The following is a 19,567-nucleotide window of genomic DNA, read 5'->3' as shown; positions in this document are numbered from 1 at the left end:
TGTACAGCTGTCAGTCCAGGCGCTGAAGGACTGCATCTAGCTATAGGTGCCGTTCTTACCGTGACTCCAGGGGCTGAGAGACGGGTGCCGCTCTTACCGTGACTCCAGAGGCATGCCGAGAGACAGGCACCACTCTTACTGTGACTCCAGGGGTTGAGAGACAAGTGCCACTCTTACCGTGACTCCAGGGGCATGCCGAGAGATGGCCCCTGGAGTCACGATAAGAGCTGTGCCCATCTCTCGGCATGCCCCTGGAGTCACCGTAAGAGTGGCACTTGTCTCTCAGCCCCTGGAGTCACAGTAAGAGTGGCGCCCGTCTCTCGGCATGCCCCTGGAATCACGGTTAGAGCGTCTCTCGGCCCCTGGAGTCACGGTAAGAGCAGTGCCCAAGACTGGCGCCATTCTTACCATGACTCCAGGGGCATGCCCAGACGGGCGCCACTCTTACCGTGACTCCAGGGGCATGCTAAGAGGGCACCATTCTTACAGTGACTCCAGGGGAAGGGAGACGGACTCGCTCTTACCGTGACTCCAGGGGCTGAGAGACAAGTGCCACTCTTACCGTGACTCCAGGGGCATGCCGAGTAATGAGCACAGCTCTTATCGTGACTCCAGGGGCCAAGACTGGCACCATTCTTACCGTGACTCCAGGGGCATGCTGAGACAGGCGCCGCTCTTACCATGACTCCTGGGGCTGAGAGATGGGCACCACTTTTACCGTGACTCCAGGGGCCAAGACTGGCCCATTCTTACCGTGACTCTAGGGGCCGAGACTGGCGCCATTCTTACTGTGACTCTAGGGGCATGCTGAGACAAATGCCGCTCGTACCGTGACTCCAGAGGCCGAGAGACGGCTGCCATTCTTGCCATGACTCCAGAGGCTGAGAGACGGGCGCCATTCTTACCGTGACTCAAGGGGCCGAGAGACGGACGCCATTCTTGCCATGACTCCAGAGGCTGAGAGACAGGCACCATTCTTACCGTGACTCCAGGGGCCAAGAGACAGGCTCCGCTCTAACCGTGACTCCAGGGGCTGAGAGACGGGCGCCATTCTTTCCGTGACTTCAGGGGCCGAGGGAAATGTTTACATTTTACAATAAAAAAAAACAACAAAATGTAACAAATGCCAGTGAGGCCCATGTCTGCATCACTACATGGCGGGAGGGGGCGCACTGCAGGGGGAACAAAGGCTGGAGAGTGATGACATCATACCTGCCCACCACCCCAGTCAAATACTGAAGAGTGATATCATACCCGGACACCGCCGGCAGACATGTTTTATACAATGGTGATGACATCATACCCGGACACCGCCGGCAGACATGTTTTATACAATGGTGATGACATCATACCCAGACACCGCCGGCAGACATGTTTTATACAATGGTGATGACATCATACCCAGACACCGCCGGCAGACATGTTTTATACAATGGTGATGACATCATACCCAGACACCGCCGGCAGACATGTTTTATACAATGGTGATGACATCATACCCGGACACTGCCGGCAGACATGTTTTATACAATGGTGATGACATCATACCCGGACACCGCCGGCAGACATGTTTTATACAATGGTGATGACATCATACCCGGACACCGCCGGCAGACATGTTTTATACAATGGTGATGACATCATACCCGGACACCGCCGGCAGACATGTTTTATACAATGGTGATGACTTCCTGTGTAAAGTCTTAAGGTTCTGAAGTAGATTCCTTGCCGCCAGAAGCGGAGACAATGATGGGAGTGATTGTACAGTGATGGTCTTACCTACAGTCCTGCTGGATGACAGCTGCAGTCCTGGGCCGTGGCTACGTGGATGTGCTCAGCTCGCACCTCTATGGCCATCACAGTCTGGGGTGTATCCCCCTGTAAGTATCTCAGCCAGGGGTCGTCAGCCATTAGATCTGTCAGTGTCCCATTAATGGACTGTGCAAGCTCCATCTCCAGCAGAACGTGACGTACTACAACATGAGCCAGGGAGAAGGGCAGAGCGGCCGCCCCTCGCCCCCCTAACCCCACCACACCCCCGTCCTTTCCGTACAGTAAGAGTGAGGGACAGGCCCAATACCGGGGGCCGCCAGGGGCCACATGGACCAGGTCACTGAGGAGGATTCCTGTGGAGGAGGACACAAAGCCCGAGCCAAACGTGCTGTTCAGGGTGATGGAGACCACCAGGACATCTCCACTGACATCTGCTATGAGGATGCTGCTCCGCACAGGGGCCGGCTCCCAGTGGGGGTCTGGGGGCCACACACCCGCCAGGCTGGACACGCTCCGGGAGGCATTGATGAGAAGGTCAGCGATGGCGGTGGCCGGAGCCTGGTGTCTCTCCATCACCTCCTGGACAGAACGGGTGAGGAGGCTGCCGGCGGTGGGGGGCGAGGAGCTGTACAATGTCAGCCCCTCCAGGTCCAGCCGCAGCGGCTCTTCACTCTTAGGGTGCACCCCAGAAATGGCCCCCCAGAAGGGCTCCCTGTCCGCCACCTCCAGATCCTGCAGCAGACTGTGGACAAGCGTGTCCGGGAGGTCGGGACCCCGCATGCTTTGGGCCATCTCCAGGGACGCTCCTAGCTGCACGTTCCGAACCTCAGATCCAACCTCCCTGCGGAGGAGCCCCCGAAGCCCCTCAGAGGACGCAGCTTTATCCTGGTTCTCCTCCAGAGCTGCGTGCAGACTGCTGTCCACTGAGAACCCCTGACGGGCCAGATGGATGGCAGGGATGAAGAGCTCCAGCCAGCGCTTCCTGCCGTGATTCTGGTGAAGGGTCCACAGGCCCTGGAGTATGGTCGGAACCCCGTATGGGATGGGAGACTCCATACTGGGGACACTGTTCAACACTGATGCATTCTGGGATGTTCCATTAAAATAAATGGAGGCGAAAGCTCCACCTGTAACACATGAAGAAGGAGTCAAAAAATGGAAAAGGACGGTAACCCCCAAACCCCTTCATCTCCGCCCCCAACGGGGTAACTCACCTAAACTAACAGCGTGCGGGTGCACAACGGCCAGACACAGGGTGGCAGCAACACCGGCATCCACCACCGAGCCCCCCGACTGCAACACCTCCCGAGCAACGTTCGAGCAAGACTCTGTGTGACCAAGAGACAGAGGGGTCCTGACCATAGGAGCTTACACTCTATAAGGGGGAGGAGGAGTCCTGACCATAGGAGCTTACACTCTATAAGGAGGAGGGGGAGGAGTCCTGACCATAGGAGCTTACACTCTATAAGGAGGAGGAGGAGTCCTGACCATAGGAGCTTACACTCTATAAGGAGGAGGGGTCCTGACCATAGGAGCTTACACTCTATAAGGAGGAGGGGGAGGAGGAGGAGGAGTCCTGACCATAGGAGCTTACACTCTATAAGGAGGAGGAGGAGTCCTGACCATAGGAGCTTACACTCTATAAGGAGGAGGGGTCCTGGCCATAGGAGCTTACACTCTATAAGGGGGAGGAGGAGTCCTGACCATAGGAGCTTACACTCTATAAGGGGGAGGAGGAGTCCTGACCATAGGAGCTTACACTCTATAAGGAGGAGGGGGAGGAGTCCTGACCATAGGAGCTTACACTCTATAAGGAGGAGGAGGAGTCCTGACCATAGGAGCTTACACTCTATAAGGAGGAGGAGGAGTCCTGACCATAGGAGCTTACACTCTATAAGGAGGAGGAGGAGTCCTGACCATAGGAGCTTACACTCTATAAGGAGGAGGAGTCCTGACCATAGGAGCTTACACTCTATAAGGAGGAGGGGGAGTCCTGACCATAGGAGCTTACACTCTATAAGGAGGAGGAGGAGTCCTGACCATAGGAGCTTACACTCTATAAGGAGGAGGAGTCCTGACCATAGGAGCTTACACTCTATAAGGAGGAGGAGTCCTGACCATAGGAGCTTACACTCTATAAGGAGGAGGAGGAGTCCTGACCATAGGAGCTTACACTCTATAAGGAGGAGGAGGAGGAGGAGTCCTGACCATAGCAGCTTACACTCTATAAGGAGGAGGAGGAGTCCTGACCATAGGAGCTTACACTCTATAAGGGAGGAGGAGGAGTCCTGACCATAGGAGCTTACACTCTATAAGGGGGAGGAGGAGTCCTGACATAGGAGCTTACACTCTATAAGGAGGAGGGGAGGAGGAGTCCTGACCATAGGAGCTTACACTCTATAAGGAGGGAGGAGTCCTGACCATAGGAGCTTACACTCTATAAGGAGGAGGAGGAGGAGTCCTGACCATAGGAGCTTACACTCTATAAGGAGGAGGAGTCCTGACCATAGGAGCTTACACTCTATAAGGAGGAGGAGTCCTGACCATAGGAGCTTACACTCTATAAGGAGGAGGAGGAGGAGTCCTGACCATAGGAGCTTACACTCTATAAGGAGGAGGAGGAAGAGTCCTGACCATAGGAGCTTACACTCTATAAGGAGGAGGAGTCCTGACCATAGGAGCTTACACTCTATAAGGAGGAGGAGGAGTCCTGACCATAGGAGCTTACACTCTATAAGGAGGAGGAGGAGTCCTGACCATAGGAGCTTACACTCTATAGGAGGAGGAGGAGTCCTGACCATAGGAGCTTACACTCTATAAGGAGGAGGAGGAGTCCTGACCATAGGAGCTTACACTCTATAAGGAGGAGGAGTCCTGACCATAGGAGCTTACACTCTATAAGGAGGAGGAGGAGTCCTGACCATAGGAGCTTACACTCTATAAGGAGGAGGAGTCCTGACCATAGGAGCTTACACTCTATAAGGAGGAGGAGGAGTCCTGACCATAGGAGCTTACACTCTATAAGGAGGATGAGGAGTCCTGACCATAGGAGCTTACACTCTATAAGGAGGAGGAGGAGTCCTGACCATAGGAGCTTACACTCTATAAGGAGGAGGAGGAGTCCTGACCATAGGAGCTTACACTCTATAAGGAGGAGGAGGAGGAGTCCTGACCATAGGAGCTTACACTCTATAAGGAGGAGGAGGAGTCCTGACCATAGGAGCTTACACTCTATAAGGAGGAGGAGGAGTCCTGACCATAGGAGCTTACACTCTATAAGGGGGAGGAGGAGGAGTCCTGACCATAGGAGCTTACACTCTATAAGGGGGAGGAGGAGTCCTGACCATAGGAGCTTACACTCTATAAGGAGGAGGAGGAGTCCTGACCATAGGAGCTTACACTCTATAGGGAGGAGGAGTCCTGACCATAGGAGCTTACACTCTATAAGGAGGAGGAGGAGTCCTGACCATAGGAGCTTACACTCTATAAGGAGGAGGAGGAGTCCTGACCATAGGAGCTTACACTCTATAAGGAGGAGGGGTCCTGACCATAGGAGCTTACACTCTATAAGGAGGAGGGGGAGGAGGAGGAGGAGTCCTGACCATAGGAGCTTACACTCTATAAGGAGGAGGAGGAGTCCTGACCATAGGAGCTTACACTCTATAAGGAGGAGGAGTCCTGACCATAGGAGCTTACACTCTATAAGGAGGAGGGGGAGTCCTGACCATAGGAGCTTACACTCTATAAGGAGGAGGAGGAGGAGTCCTGACCATAGCAGCTTACACTCTATAAGGAGGAGGAGGAGTCCTGACCATAGGAGCTTACACTCTATAAGGAGGAGGAGGAGTCCTGACCATAGGAGCTTACACTCTATAAGGAGGGGGAGGAGTCCTGACCATAGGAACTTACACTCTATAAGGAGGAGGAGGAGTCCTGACCATAGGAGCTTACACTCTATAAGGAGGAGGAGGAAGAGTCCTGACCATAGGAGCTTACACTCTATAAGGAGGAGGAGGAGTCCTGACCATAGGAGCTTACACTCTATAAGGAGGAGGAGGAGTCCTGACCATAGGAGCTTACACTCTATAAGGGGAGGAGGAGTCCTGACCATAGGAGCTTACACTCTATAAGGAGGAGGAGGAGTCCTGACCATAGGAGCTTACACTCTATAAGAGGAGGAGGAGGAGTCCTGACCATAGGAGCTTACACTCTATAAGGAGGAGGGGAGAGTCCTGACCATAGGAGCTTACACCTCTATAAGGAGGAGGGGTCCTGGCCATAGGAGCTTACACTCTATAAGGAGGAGGAGGAGTCCTGACCATAGGAGGCTTACACTCTATAAGGAGGAGGAGGAGTCCTGACCATAGGAGCTTACACCTCTATAAGGAGGAGGAGGAGGAGTCCTGACCATAGGAGCTTACACTCTATAAAGGAAGAGGAGGAGTCCTGACCATAGGAGCTTACACTCTATAAGGAGGAGGAGGAGTCCTGACCATAGGAGCTTACAACTCTATAAGGGGGAGGAGGAGGAGTCCTGACCATAGGAGCTTACACTCTATAAGGGGGAGGAGGAGTCCTGACCATAGGAGCTTACACTCTATAAGGAGGAGGAGGAGTCCTGACCATAGGAGCTTACACTCTATAGGGAGGAGGAGTCCTGACCATAGGAGCTTACACTCTATAAGGAGGAGGAGGAGTCCTGACCATAGGAGCTTACACTCTATAAGGAGGAGGAGGAGTCCTGACCATAGGAGCTTACACTCTATAAGGAGGAGGGGTCCTGGCCATAGGAGCTTACACTCTATAAGGGGGAAGAGGAGGAGTCCTGACCATAGGAGCTTACACTCTATAAGGAGGAGGAGGAGTCCTGACCATAGGAGCTTACACTCTATAAGGAGGAGGAGGAGTCCTGACCATAGGAGCTTACACTCTATAAGGAGGAGGAGGAGTCCTGACCATAGGAGCTTACACTCTATAAGGAGGAGGGGTCCTGACCATAGGAGCTTACACTCTATAAGGAGGAGGGGGAGGAGGAGGAGGAGTCCTGACCATAGGAGCTTACACTCTATAAGGAGGAGGAGGAGTCCTGACCATAGGAGCTTACACTCTATAAGGAGGAGGGGGAGTCCTGACCATAGGAGCTTACACTCTATAAGGAGGAGGAGGAGGAGTCCTGACCATAGGAGCTTACACTCTATAAGGAGGAGGAGGAGGAGTCCTGACCATTGGAGCTTACACTCTATAAGGAGGAGGAGGAGTCCTGACCATAGGAGCTTACACTCTATAAGGAGGAGGGGGAGGAGTCCTGACCATAGGAGCTTACACTCTATAGGGAGGAGGAGTCCTGACCATAGGAGCTTACACTCTATAAGGAGGAGGAGGAGTCCTGACCATAGGAGCTTACACTCTATAAGGAGGAGGAGGAGTCCTGACCATAGGAGCTTACACTCTATAGGGAGGAGGAGTCCTGACCATAGGAGCTTACACTCTATAGAGAGGAGGAGTCCTGACCATAGGAGCTTACACTCTATAAGGAGGAGGAGGAGTCCTGACCATAGGAGCTTACACTCTATAAGGAGGAGGGGTCCTGGCCATAGGAGCTTACACTCTATAAGGAGGAGGGGGAGTCCTGACCATAGGAGCTTACACTCTATAAGGAGGAGGAGGAGTCCTGACCATAGGAGCTTACACTCTATAAGGAGGAGGAGGAGTCCTGACCATAGGAGCTTACACTCTATAAGGAGGAGGAGTCCTGACCATAGGAGCTTACACTCTATAAGGAGGAGGAGGAGTCCTGACCATAGGAGCTTACACTCTATAAGGAGGAGGAGGAGTCCTGACCATAGGAGCTTACACTCTATAAGGAGGAGGGGTCCTGACCATAGGAGCTTACACTCTATAAGGAGGAGGGGGAGGAGGAGGAGGAGTCCTGACCATAGGAGCTTACACTCTATAAGGAGGAGGGGGAGTCCTGACCATAGGAGCTTACACTCTATAAGGAGGAGGAGGAGGAGTCCTGACCATAGCAGCTTACACTCTATAAGGAGGAGGAGTCCTGACCATAGGAGCTTACACTCTATAAGGAGGAGGAGTCCTGACCATAGGAGCTTACACTCTATAAGGAGGAGGGGGAGGAGTCCTGACCATAGGAGCTTACACTCTATAAGGAGGAGAAGGAGGAGTCCTGACCATAGAGCTTACACTCTATAAGGAGGAGGAGTCCTGACCATAGGGAGCTTACACTCTATAGGAGGGGGGAGGAGTCCTGACCATAGGAGCTTACACTCTATAAGGAGGAGGAGGAGTCCTGACCATAGGAGCTTACACTCTATAAGGAGGAGGAGAAGAGTCCTGACCATAGGAGCTTACACTCTATAAGGAGGAGGAGGAGTCCTGACCATAGGAGCTTACACTCTATAAGGAGGAGGAGGAGTCCTGACCATAGGAGCTTACACTCTATAAGGAGGAGGGAGGAGTCCTGACCATAGGAGCTTACACTCTATAAGGAGGAGGAGGAGTCCTGACCATAGGAGCTTACACTCTATAAGGAGGAGGAGGAGGAGTCCTGACCATAGGAGCTTACACTCTATAAGGAGGAGGAGTCCTGACCATAGGAGCTTACACTCTATAAGGAGGAGGAGGAGTCCTGACCATAGGAGCTTACACTCTATAAGGAGGAGGAGGAGTCCTGACCATAGGAGCTTACACTCTATAAGGAGGAGGAGTCCTGACCATAGGAGCTTACACTCTATAAGGAGGAGGAGGGGGAGGAGGAGTCCTGACCATAGGAGCTTACACTCTATAAGGAGGAGGGGGAGTCCTGACCATAGGAGCTTACACTCTATAAGGAGGAGGAGGAGGAGTCCTGACCATAGCAGCTTACACTCTATAAGGAGGAGGAGTCCTGACCATAGGAGCTTACACTCTATAAGGAGGAGGAGTCCTGACCATAGGAGCTTACACTCTATAAGGAGGAGGGGGAGGAGTCCTGACCATAGGAGCTTACACTCTATAAGGAGGAGAAGGAGGAGTCCTGACCATAGGAGCTTATACTCTATAAGGAGGAGGAGGAAGAGTCCTGACCATAGGAGCTTACACTCTATAAGGAGGAGGAGGAGTCCTGACCATAGGAGCTTACACTCTATAAGGAGGAGGAGGAGTCCTGACCATAGGAGCTTACACTCTATAAGGAGGGGGGAGGAGGAGTCCTGACCATAGGAGCTTACACTCTATAAGGAGGAGGAGGAGTCCTGACCATAGGAGCTTACACTCTATAAGGAGGAGGAGGAGTCCTGACCATAGGAGCTTACACTCTATAAGGAGGAGGAGGAGTCCTGACCATAGGAGCTTACACTCTATAAGGAGGAGGAGGAGGAGTCCTGACCATAGGAGCTTACACTCTATAAGGAGGAGGAGTCCTGACCATAGGAGCTTACGCTCTATAAGGAGGAGGAGGAGTCCTGACCATAGGAGCTTACACTCTATAAGGAGGAGGGGTCCTGGCCATAGGAGCTTACACTCTATAAGGGGGAAGAGGAGGAGTCCTGACCATAGGAGCTTACACTCTATAAGGAGGAGGAGTCCTGACCATAGGAGCTTACACTCTATAAGGAGGAGGAGTTCTGACCATAGGAGCTTACACTCTATAAGGAGGAGGAGGAGTCCTGACCATAGGAGCTTACACTCTATAAGGAGGAGGAGGAGTCCTGACCATAGGAGCTTACACTCTATAAGGAGGAGGGGTCCTGACCATAGGAGCTTACACTCTATAAGGAGGAGGAGTCCTGACCATAGGAGCTTACACTCTATAAGGAGGAGGAGGAGGAGTCCTGACCATAGCAGCTTACACTCTATAAGGAGGAGGAGTCCTGACCATAGGAGCTTACACTCTATAAGGAGGAGGAGTCCTGACCATAGGAGCTTACACTCTATAAGGAGGAGGGGGAGGAGTCCTGACCATAGGAGCTTACACTCTATAAGGAGGAGAAGGAGGAGTCCTGACCATAGGAGCTTACACTCTATAAGGAGGAGGAGTCCTGACGATAGGAGCTTACACTCTATAAGGAGGGGGAGGAGTCCTGACCATAGGAGCTTACACTCTATAAGGAGGAGGAGGAGTCCTGACCATAGGAGCTTACACTCTATAAGGAGGAGGAGGAAGAGTCCTGACCATAGGAGCTTACACTCTATAAGGAGGAGGAGGAGTCCTGACCATAGGAGCTTACACTCTATAAGGAGGAGGAGGAGTCCTGACCATAGGAGCTTACACTCTATAAGGGAGGAGGAGGAGTCCTGACCATAGGAGCTTACACTCTATAAGGAGGAGGAGGAGTCCTGACCATAGGAGCTTACACTCTATAAGGAGGAGGAGGAGGAGTCCTGACCATAGGAGCTTACACTCTATAAGGAGGAGGAGTCCTGACCATAGGAGCTTACACTCTATAAGGAGAAGGAGGAGTCCTGACCATAGGAGCTTACACTCTATAAGGAGGAGGAGGAGTCCTGACCATAGGAGCTTACACTCTATAAGGAGGAGGAGTCCTGACCATAGGAGCTTACACTCTATAAGGAGGAGGAGGAGGAGTCCTGACCATAGGAGCTTACACTCTATAAGGAGGAGGGGGAGGAGTCCTGACCATAGGAGCTTACACTCTATAAGGAGGAGAAGGAGGAGTCCTCACCATAGGAGCTTACACAGTGCCCACAGTGCTCACATGGCAGGAGCCGCTGGCACAGCTTGGCAGCCATGTTGCCAGTCCCATCTGGTTGGCTCTGATCTCACCCATTGGAGGACTGGATTGGGGTCCCATGTACTCACCCGAATCAGTGACGGCGGCAGCATGGTGGTAAGTGCCTGCAGAGTGACTATGCCCACCACTGCCATCTTCATGGTCCTCCTGTCCCTCAGAATGCTGATGGGCGCCATCATGGTGGGGTGGACTAGAGAAGCTTTCCAGGTTCCAGGAAGGGCCCAGGTGGTCATGAAAGCTCGGCGGTCCGGGACGTCCATATTCTAGTTCATAAAGGACAAAGCCAATGGCCACAGCCAGCAGGAGCAGCGAGGAGCAGATCCGGACAGCGGCGTCTCTACAGCGAGTCTGGGCCACAAAGCGAGAAGAGCGGCTGTAAGAAAACAGGAGGTTATAGGGGTGCTCTAATACCAGGCAACCCCCGCGCATCAAGAGAGACCCCCTGAATACATCCATAGAGCAAGACTGACTCCACTGTATTGTCACAGCGAGAATACGGGAGACCCCACTGTACAGTCACAGCGAGAAGGCGACTGACCCCCACCGCACAGTCACAGCGAGAACACGACAGACTCCACCATACAGTCACAGAGAGAACACAACCGACCCCACCGCACAGTCACAGAGAGAACACAACCGACCCCACCGCACAGTCACAGAGAGAACACAACCGACCCCACCGCACAGTCACAGAGAGAACACAACCGACCCCACCGTACAGTCACAGAGAGAACACGACAGACTCCACCATACAGTCACAGAGAGAACACGAGAGACCCCACCGTACAGTCACAGAGAGAACACAACCGACCCCACCGCACAGTCACAGAGAGAACACAACCGACCCCACCGCACAGTCACAGAGAGAACACGAGAGACCCCACCGTACAGTCACAGAGAGAACACAACCGACCCCACCGTACAGTCACAGAGAGAACACGAGAGACCCCACCGTACAGTCACAGAGAGAACACAACCGACCCCACCGTACAGTCACAGAGAGAACACGACAGACTCCACCATACAGTCACAGAGAGAACACGAGAGACCCCACCGTACAGTCACAGAGAGAACACAACCGACCCCACCGTACAGTCACAGAGAGAACACGACAGACTCCACCATACAGTCACAGAGAGAACACGACAGACTCCACCATACAGTCACAGAGAGAACACAACCGACCCCACCGTACAGTCACAGAGAGAACACAACCGACCCCACCGCACAGTCACAGAGAGAACACGAGAGACCCCACCGTACAGTCACAGAGAGAACACAACCGACCCCACCGTACAGTCACAGAGAGAACACGAGAGACCCCACCGTACAGTCACAGAGAGAACACGAGAGACCCCACCGTACAGTCACAGAGAGAACACAACCGACCCCACCGCACAGTCACAGTGAAAACACAACCGACCCCACCGCACAGTCACAGAGAGAACACGACAGACTCCACCGCAAAGTCACAGAGAGAACACAACCGACCCCACCGTACAGTCACAGAGAGAACACAGCCGACCCCACCGTACAGTCACAGAGAGAACACAACCGACCCCACCGTACAGTCACAGAGAGAACACAACCGACCCCACCGCACAGTCACAGAGAGAACACGACAGACTCCACCATACAGTCACAGAGAGAACACAACCGACCCCACCGTACAGTCACAGAGAGAACACGACAGACTCCACCATACAGTCACAGAGAGAACACAACCGACCCCACCGCACAGTCACAGAGAGAACACAATCGACCCCACCGTACAGTTACAGCGAGAACACGACGGCCCCGCCGTACAGTCACAACGAGAACACAACCATCCCCACCGTACAGTCACAACGAGAACACAACCGGCCCCACCGTACAGTCACAACGAGAACACAACCGGCCCCACCGTACAGTCACAACGAGAACACGAGAGACCCCACCATACTGACCCCACTGTACAGTTACAGAGAGAAGACGTCCAACCTGACCCCACTGTACAGTCACACCGAGAAGACGTCCAACCTGACCCCACTGTACAGTCACACCGAGAAGACGTCCAACCTGACCCTGTTTTACACCAAGAAGGAAAGAGACCCACAAAGCTCTGCCGTACACTCAAAACAATAACACGACTGGCCCAACCCCACCGTACACTCTGTATGGTGGGGCAATGTGGGTCAGTTGCCCTCTAACGATCACCCTATGAATGAGACTAATCCAACCCCACCATACAGTGGGAACGTGACGGACCTAACCACGGCTGCAGGGTGTGTATTTGGAGCAGCCATATACTGTGGCTAAGCAGACACTATATACAGAGGACCTGATGGGTGGTCGGATATACAGGATCATTGACTGAACAAAGTCCACATGACTGGAGAATCCGGAACATTCCCAGATATAAGGTGACCCTCTCCGGGTCCCATCACTGTATACAAGCCGAGAGGACAGCGCTGGGAGCGGCCGAACAACTGCAAGGAAAGGCAAGCAGCTCAGCAAACACAGGAAGAAAAAGAGTGCACACCTGGGCCACGCCATGCGACACGCCCAGATACACCCTCACACCCAGCGACACACTCGGATACACGCCCAGCGACACACTCGGATACACGCCCAGCAACACACTCGGATACACACCCAGCGACACACTCTGATACACGTCCAGCGACACACACTCGGATACACACCCAGCGACACACTCGGATACACACCCAGCGACACACACTCGGATACACGCCCAGCGACACACTCGGATACACCCTCGGATACACACCCAGCGAAACACTCGGATACACGCCCAGCCACACCCTCGGATACACGCCCAGCGACACCCTCGGATACACGCCCAGCGACACACTCTGATACACGCCCAGCGACACACTCTGATACACGCCCAGCGACACACTCGGATACACAACCAGCGACACACTCGGATACACCCTTGGATACACAACCAGCGACACACTCAGATACACCCTCGAATACACACCCAGCGACACACTCTGATACACACCCAGCGACACACACTCGGATACACGCCCAGCGACACACTCGGATACACCCTCGGATACACACCCAGCGAAACACTCGGATACACGCCCAGCGACACCCTCGGATACACGCCCAGCGACACCCTCGGATACACGCCCAGCGACACCCTCGGATACACGCCCAGCGACACACTCTGATACACGCCCAGCGACACACTCGGATACACAACCAGCGACACACTCGGATACACAACCAGCGACACACTCGGATACACCCTTGGATACACAACCAGCGACACACTCAGATACACCCTCGAATACACACCCAGCGACACACTCTGATACACACCCAGCGACACACTCGGATACACACCCAGCGACACACACTCGGATACACGCCCAGCGACACACTCGGATACACCCTCGGATACACACCCAGCGAAACACTCGGATACACGCCCAGCGACACCCTCGGATACACGCCCAGCGACACCCTCGGATAAACGCCCAGCGACACACTCGGATACACGCCCAGCGACACACTCGGATACACAACCAGCGACACACTCGGATACACAACCAGCGACACACTCGGATACACCCTTGGATACACAACCAGCGACACACTCAGATACACCCTCGAATACACACCCAGCGACACACTCTGATACACACCCAGCGACACACTCGGATACACACCCAGCGACACACACTCGGATACACGCCCAGCGACACACTCGGATACACCCTTGGATACACAACCAGCGACACACTCAGATACACCCTCGAATACACACCCAGCGACACACTCGGATACACGCCCAGCGACACACTCGGATACACGCCCAGCGACACACTCGGATACACGCCCAGCGACACACTCGGATACACGCCCAGCGACACACTCGGATACACGCCCAGCGACACACTCGGATACACGCCCAGCGACACACTCTGATACACGCCCAGCGACACACTCGGATACATAACCAGCGACACACTCGGATACACAACCAGCGACACACTCGGATACACCCTTGGATACACAACCAGCGACACACTCAGATACACCCTCGAATACACACCCAGCGACACACTCTGATACACACCCAGCGACACACTCAGATACACACCCAGCGACACACACTCGGATACACGCCCAGCGACACACTCGGATACACCCTTGGATACACACCCAGCGACACACTCGGATACACGCCCAGCGACACACTCGGATACACGCCCAGCGACACACTCGGATACACGCCCAGCGACACACTCGGATACACGCCCAGCGACACACTCGGATACACGCCCAGCGACACACTCGGATACACGCCCAGCGACACACTCGGATACACGCCCAGCGACACACTCGGATACACGCCCAGCGACACACTCGGATACACGCCCAGCGACACACTCGGATACACGCCCAGCGACACACTCGGATACACCCTCGGATAAACAACCAGCGACACACTCGGATACACGCCCAGCGACACACTCGGATACACCCTCGGATACACAACCAGCGACACACTCGGATACACGCCCAGCGACACACTCGGATACACCCTCGGATACACAACCAGCGACACACTCAGATACACGCCTCCTGTATATACACCTCCTCCCCTATCTCCTGTATATACACCTCCCCCTCCCCTATCTCCTGTATATACACCTCCCCCTCCCCTATCTCCTGTATATACACCTCCCCCCCTATCTCCTGTATATACACCTCCTCCCCCCCCTATCTCCTGTATATACACCTCCTCCTCCCCCTCCTATCTCCTGTATATACACCTCCCCCCCTCCTATCTCCTGTATATACACCTCCTCCTCCCCCTCACCTGTCTCCTGTATATACACCTCCCCCCCTATCTCCTGTATATACACCTCCTCCCCCCCCCTATCTCCTGTATATACTCCTCCCCTATCTCCTGTATATACACCTCCCCCTCCCCTCACCTGTCTCCTGTATATACACCTCCTCCCGTCACCTGTCTCCTGTATATACTCCTCCCCCTCCCGTCACCTGTCTCCTGTATATACTCCTCCCCTTCTCCCGTCACCTGTATATACTCCTCCCCCTCCCCTCCCCTGTCTCCTGTATATACACCTCCTCCTCCCCCTCACCTGTCTCCTGTATATACACCTCCCCCCCCTATCTCCAGTATATACACCTCCCCCCCCCTATCTCCTGTATATACTCCTCCTCCTCCCCTCACCTGTATATACACCTCCCCCTCCCGTCACCTGTCTCCTGTACATACTCCTCCTCCCCCTCCCCTCACCTGTCTCCTGTATATACTCCTCCCCTTCTCCCGTCACCTGTATATACTCCTCCTCCCCCTCCCCTCACCTGTCTCCAGTATATACACCTCCTCCTCCCCTCACCTGTCTCCGGTATATACTCCTCCCCTCACCTGTATATACACCTCCTCCTCCCCTCACCTATCTCCAGTATATACACCTCCCCCCCTATCTCCTGTATATACTCCCCCTCACCTGTCTCCTATATATATACTCCTCCTCCCCTCACCTGTCTCCTGTATATACTCCCCCTCCCCCTATCTCCTGTATATACACCTCCTCACCTGTCTCCTCTATATATACTCCTCCTCCCCTCACCTGTCTCCTGTATATACTCCCCCTCCCCCTATCTCCTGTATATACACCTCCTCACCTGTCTCCTCTATATATACACCTCCCCCCCTCACCTGTCTCCTGTATATACACCTCCTCCTCCCCTCACCTGTCTCCTGTATATACACCTCCTCACCTGTCTCCTCTATATATACACCTCCCCCCCTCACCTGTCTCCTGTATATACACCTCCCCCCCTCACCTGTCTCCTATATATACACCTCCCCCTCCCCTCACCTGTCTCCTGTATATACACCTCCTCCCCCTCACCTGTCTCCTGTATATACTCCTCCTCCTCACCTGTCTCCTATATATACACCTCCCCCCCTCACCTGTCTCCTATATATACACCTCCTCCCCCCCCCCTATCTCCTGTATATACACCTCCTCCTCCCCTCACCTGTCTCCTGTATATACACCTCCTCCCCCTCACCTGTCTCCTGTATATACACCTCCCCCTCCCGTCACCTGTCTCCTGTATATACACCTCCCCCCCTCACCTGTCTTCTGTATACACACCTCCTCACCTGTCTCCTCTATATATACACCTCCCCCCCTCACCTGTCTCCTGTATATACACCTCCCCCCCTCACCTGTCTTCTGTATATACACCTCCTCCCCCCCTCACCTGTCTCCTGTATATACTCCTCCTCCCCCTCCCCTCACCTGTCTCCTGTATATACTCCTCCCCCTCCCCTCACCTGTCTCCTGTATATACTCCTCCCCCTCCCCTCACCTGTATATACTCCTCCCCCTCCCCTCACCTGTATATACACCTCCTCTCCCCCCCCCATCTCCTGTATATACTCCTCCTCCTCCCCTCACCTGTCTCCTGTATATACACCTCCTCCTCCCCTCACCTGTCTCCTGTATATACACCTCCCCCCCCCTGTCTCCTGTATATACACCTCCCCCCCATCTCCTGTATATACTCCTCCTCCTCCCCTCACCTGTCTCCTGTATATACTCCTCCTCCCCCTCCCCTCCCCTGTCTTCTGTATATACACCTCCCCCCATCTCATGTATATACACCTCCCCCCTGTCTCCTGTATATACTCCTCCCCCTCCCCTCACCTGTATATACACCACCTCCCCCCCCCCTATCTCCTGTATATACTCCTCCTCCTCCCCCCCTATCTCCTGTATATACTCCTCCTCCCCTTCCCCTCACCTGTCTCCTGTATATACACCTCCACCTCCCGTCACCTGTATATACACCTCCCCCTCCCGTCACCTGTATATACACCTCCTCCCCCCCCCCATCTCCTGTATATACTCCTCCTCCCCCCCCCCATCTCCTGTATATACTCCTCCTCCCCCCCTATCTCCTGTATATACTCCTCCTCCCCCCCTATCTCCTGTATATACTCCTCCTCCCCCCCTATCTCCTGTATATACTCCTCCTCCCCCCCTATCTCCTGTATATACTCCTCCTCCCCCCCTATCTCCTGTATATACACCTCCTCCTCCCCCTCACCTGTCTCCTGTATATACACCTCCCCCTCCCCTCACCTGTCTCCTGTATATACACCTCCCTTTCCCCTCACCTGTCTCCTGTATATACTCCTCCTCCCCCTCCCCTGTCTTCTGTATATACACCTCCCCCCCATCTCCTGTATATACACCTCCCCCCCATCTCCTGTATATACACCTCCTCCTCCCCCTCCCCTCACCTGTCTCCTGTATATACTCCTCCCCCTCCCCTCACCTGTATATACACCACCTCCCCCCCCCCCCTATCTCCTGTATATACTCCTCCTCCTCCCCCCCTATCTCCTGTATATACTCCTCCTCCCCCTCCCCTGTCTTCTGTATATACACCTCCCCCCCTCTCCTGTATATACACCTCCCCCCCATCTCCTGTATATACACCTCCTCCTCCCCCTCCCCTCACCTGTCTCCTGTATATACACCTCCCCCTCCCGTCACCTGTATATACACCTCCTCCCCCTCACCTGTCTCCTGTATATACTCCTCCTCCCCCTCCCCTCACCCGTCTCCTGTATATACACCTCCTCCCCCTCACCTGTCTCCTGTATATACTCCTCCTCCCCGTCCCCTCACCTGTCTCCTGTATATACACCTCCCCCTCCCCTCACCTATCTCCTGTATATACACCTCCTCCCCCTATCTCCTGTATATACACCTCCTCCCCCTATCTCCTGTATATACTCCCCCTCACCTGTCTCCTGTATATACACCTCCCCCTCCCATCACCTGTATATACTCCTTCCCCTCACCTGTATATACTCCCCCCCTCCCGTCACCTGTCTCCTGTATATACTCCTCCCCCTCCCCTCACCTGTATATACTCCTCCCTCTCCCCTCACCTGTCTCCTCTATATATACTCCCCCTCCCGTCACCTGTCTCCTGTATATACTCCTTCCCCTCACCTGTCTCCTGTATATACACCTCCCCCTCCCCTCACCTGTATATACTCCTCCCCCTCCCCTCCCCTGTATATACTCCTCCCCTCCCCTGTATATACTCCTCCCCTTCCCCTCACCTGTCTCCTGTATATACTCCTCCTCCCCTCACCTGTATATACAACTCCTCCTCACCTCACCTGTCTCCGGTATATACTCCTTCCCCTTACCTGTCTCCTGTATATACTCCTCCTCCCCTCACCTGTATATACAACTCCTCCTTCCCCTCACCTGTCTCCTGTATATACTCCTTCCCCTTACCTGTCTCCTGTATATACACCTCCCCCTCCCCTCACCTGTATATACTCCTCCCCCTCCCCTCCCCTGTATATACTCCTCCCCTTCCCCTCACCTGTCTCCTGTATATACTCCTCCCCCTCCCGTCACCTGTAAATACTCCTCCCCCTCCCCTCCCCTGTATATACTCCTCCCCTTCCCCTCACCTGTCTCCTGTATATACACCTCCCCCTCCCATCACCTGTATATACTCCTCCCCCTCCCCTCCCCTGTATATACTCCTCCCCCTCCCGTCACCTGTCTCCTGTATATACTCCTCCCCCTCCCCTCACCTGTATATACTCCTCCCCCTCCCCTCACCTGTCTCCTGTATATACTCCTCCCCCTCCCCTCACCTGTATATACTCCTCCCCCTCCCATCACCTGTATATACTCCTTCCCCTCACCTGTATATACACCTCCCCCTCCCATCACCTGTCTCCTGTATATACTCCTTCCCCTCACCTGTCTCCTGTATATACACCTCCCCCTCCCCTCACCTGTATATACTCCTTCCCCTCCCCTGTATATACACCTCCTCCTCCCCTCCCCTGTATATACACCTCCCCCTCCCGTCACCTGTCTCCTGTATATACTCCTTCCCCTCACCTGTCTCCTGTATATACACCTCCTCCTCCCCTCCCCTGTATATACTCCTCCCCTTCCCCTCACCTGTCTCCTGTATATACTCCTCCTCCTCCC

General features: G+C 54.0%; 1 protein-coding gene across 2 annotated transcripts in view; it reads right to left on the bottom strand.

Annotated features, from left to right (window-relative positions):
- Positions 1-1,243: 1,243 nt before the first annotated feature.
- The window catches only part of GGT6 (gamma-glutamyltransferase 6), a 41,564-nt gene continuing 23,240 nt past the window's right edge, over positions 1,244-19,567 (bottom strand). The window contains exons 1-4 of one of the 2 annotated variants that reach the window (XM_069964893.1): positions 12,771-12,998; positions 10,592-10,896; positions 2,988-3,101; positions 1,244-2,900 (exon numbers count right to left, since the gene is read on the bottom strand). In XM_069964893.1, coding sequence (XP_069820994.1) covers positions 1,780-2,900; positions 2,988-3,101; positions 10,592-10,896; positions 12,771-12,808 — 1,578 coding nt within the window. In that variant the 5' untranslated portion in view covers positions 12,809-12,998 and the 3' untranslated portion in view covers positions 1,244-1,779. Of the gene's footprint in view, positions 2,901-2,987; positions 3,102-10,591; positions 10,897-12,770; positions 12,999-19,567 lie in introns of those variants that run through there. The other variant, XM_069964891.1, reaches the window with a different exon arrangement.

This window comes from Dendropsophus ebraccatus, chromosome 3, assembly GCF_027789765.1.
Source record: "Dendropsophus ebraccatus isolate aDenEbr1 chromosome 3, aDenEbr1.pat, whole genome shotgun sequence".
Lineage (NCBI taxonomy): Eukaryota > Metazoa > Chordata > Amphibia > Anura > Hylidae > Dendropsophus > Dendropsophus ebraccatus.
The sequence above is the reverse complement of the archived record's forward strand: the minus strand, read 5'-3'. Positions and strand labels throughout refer to the sequence as shown.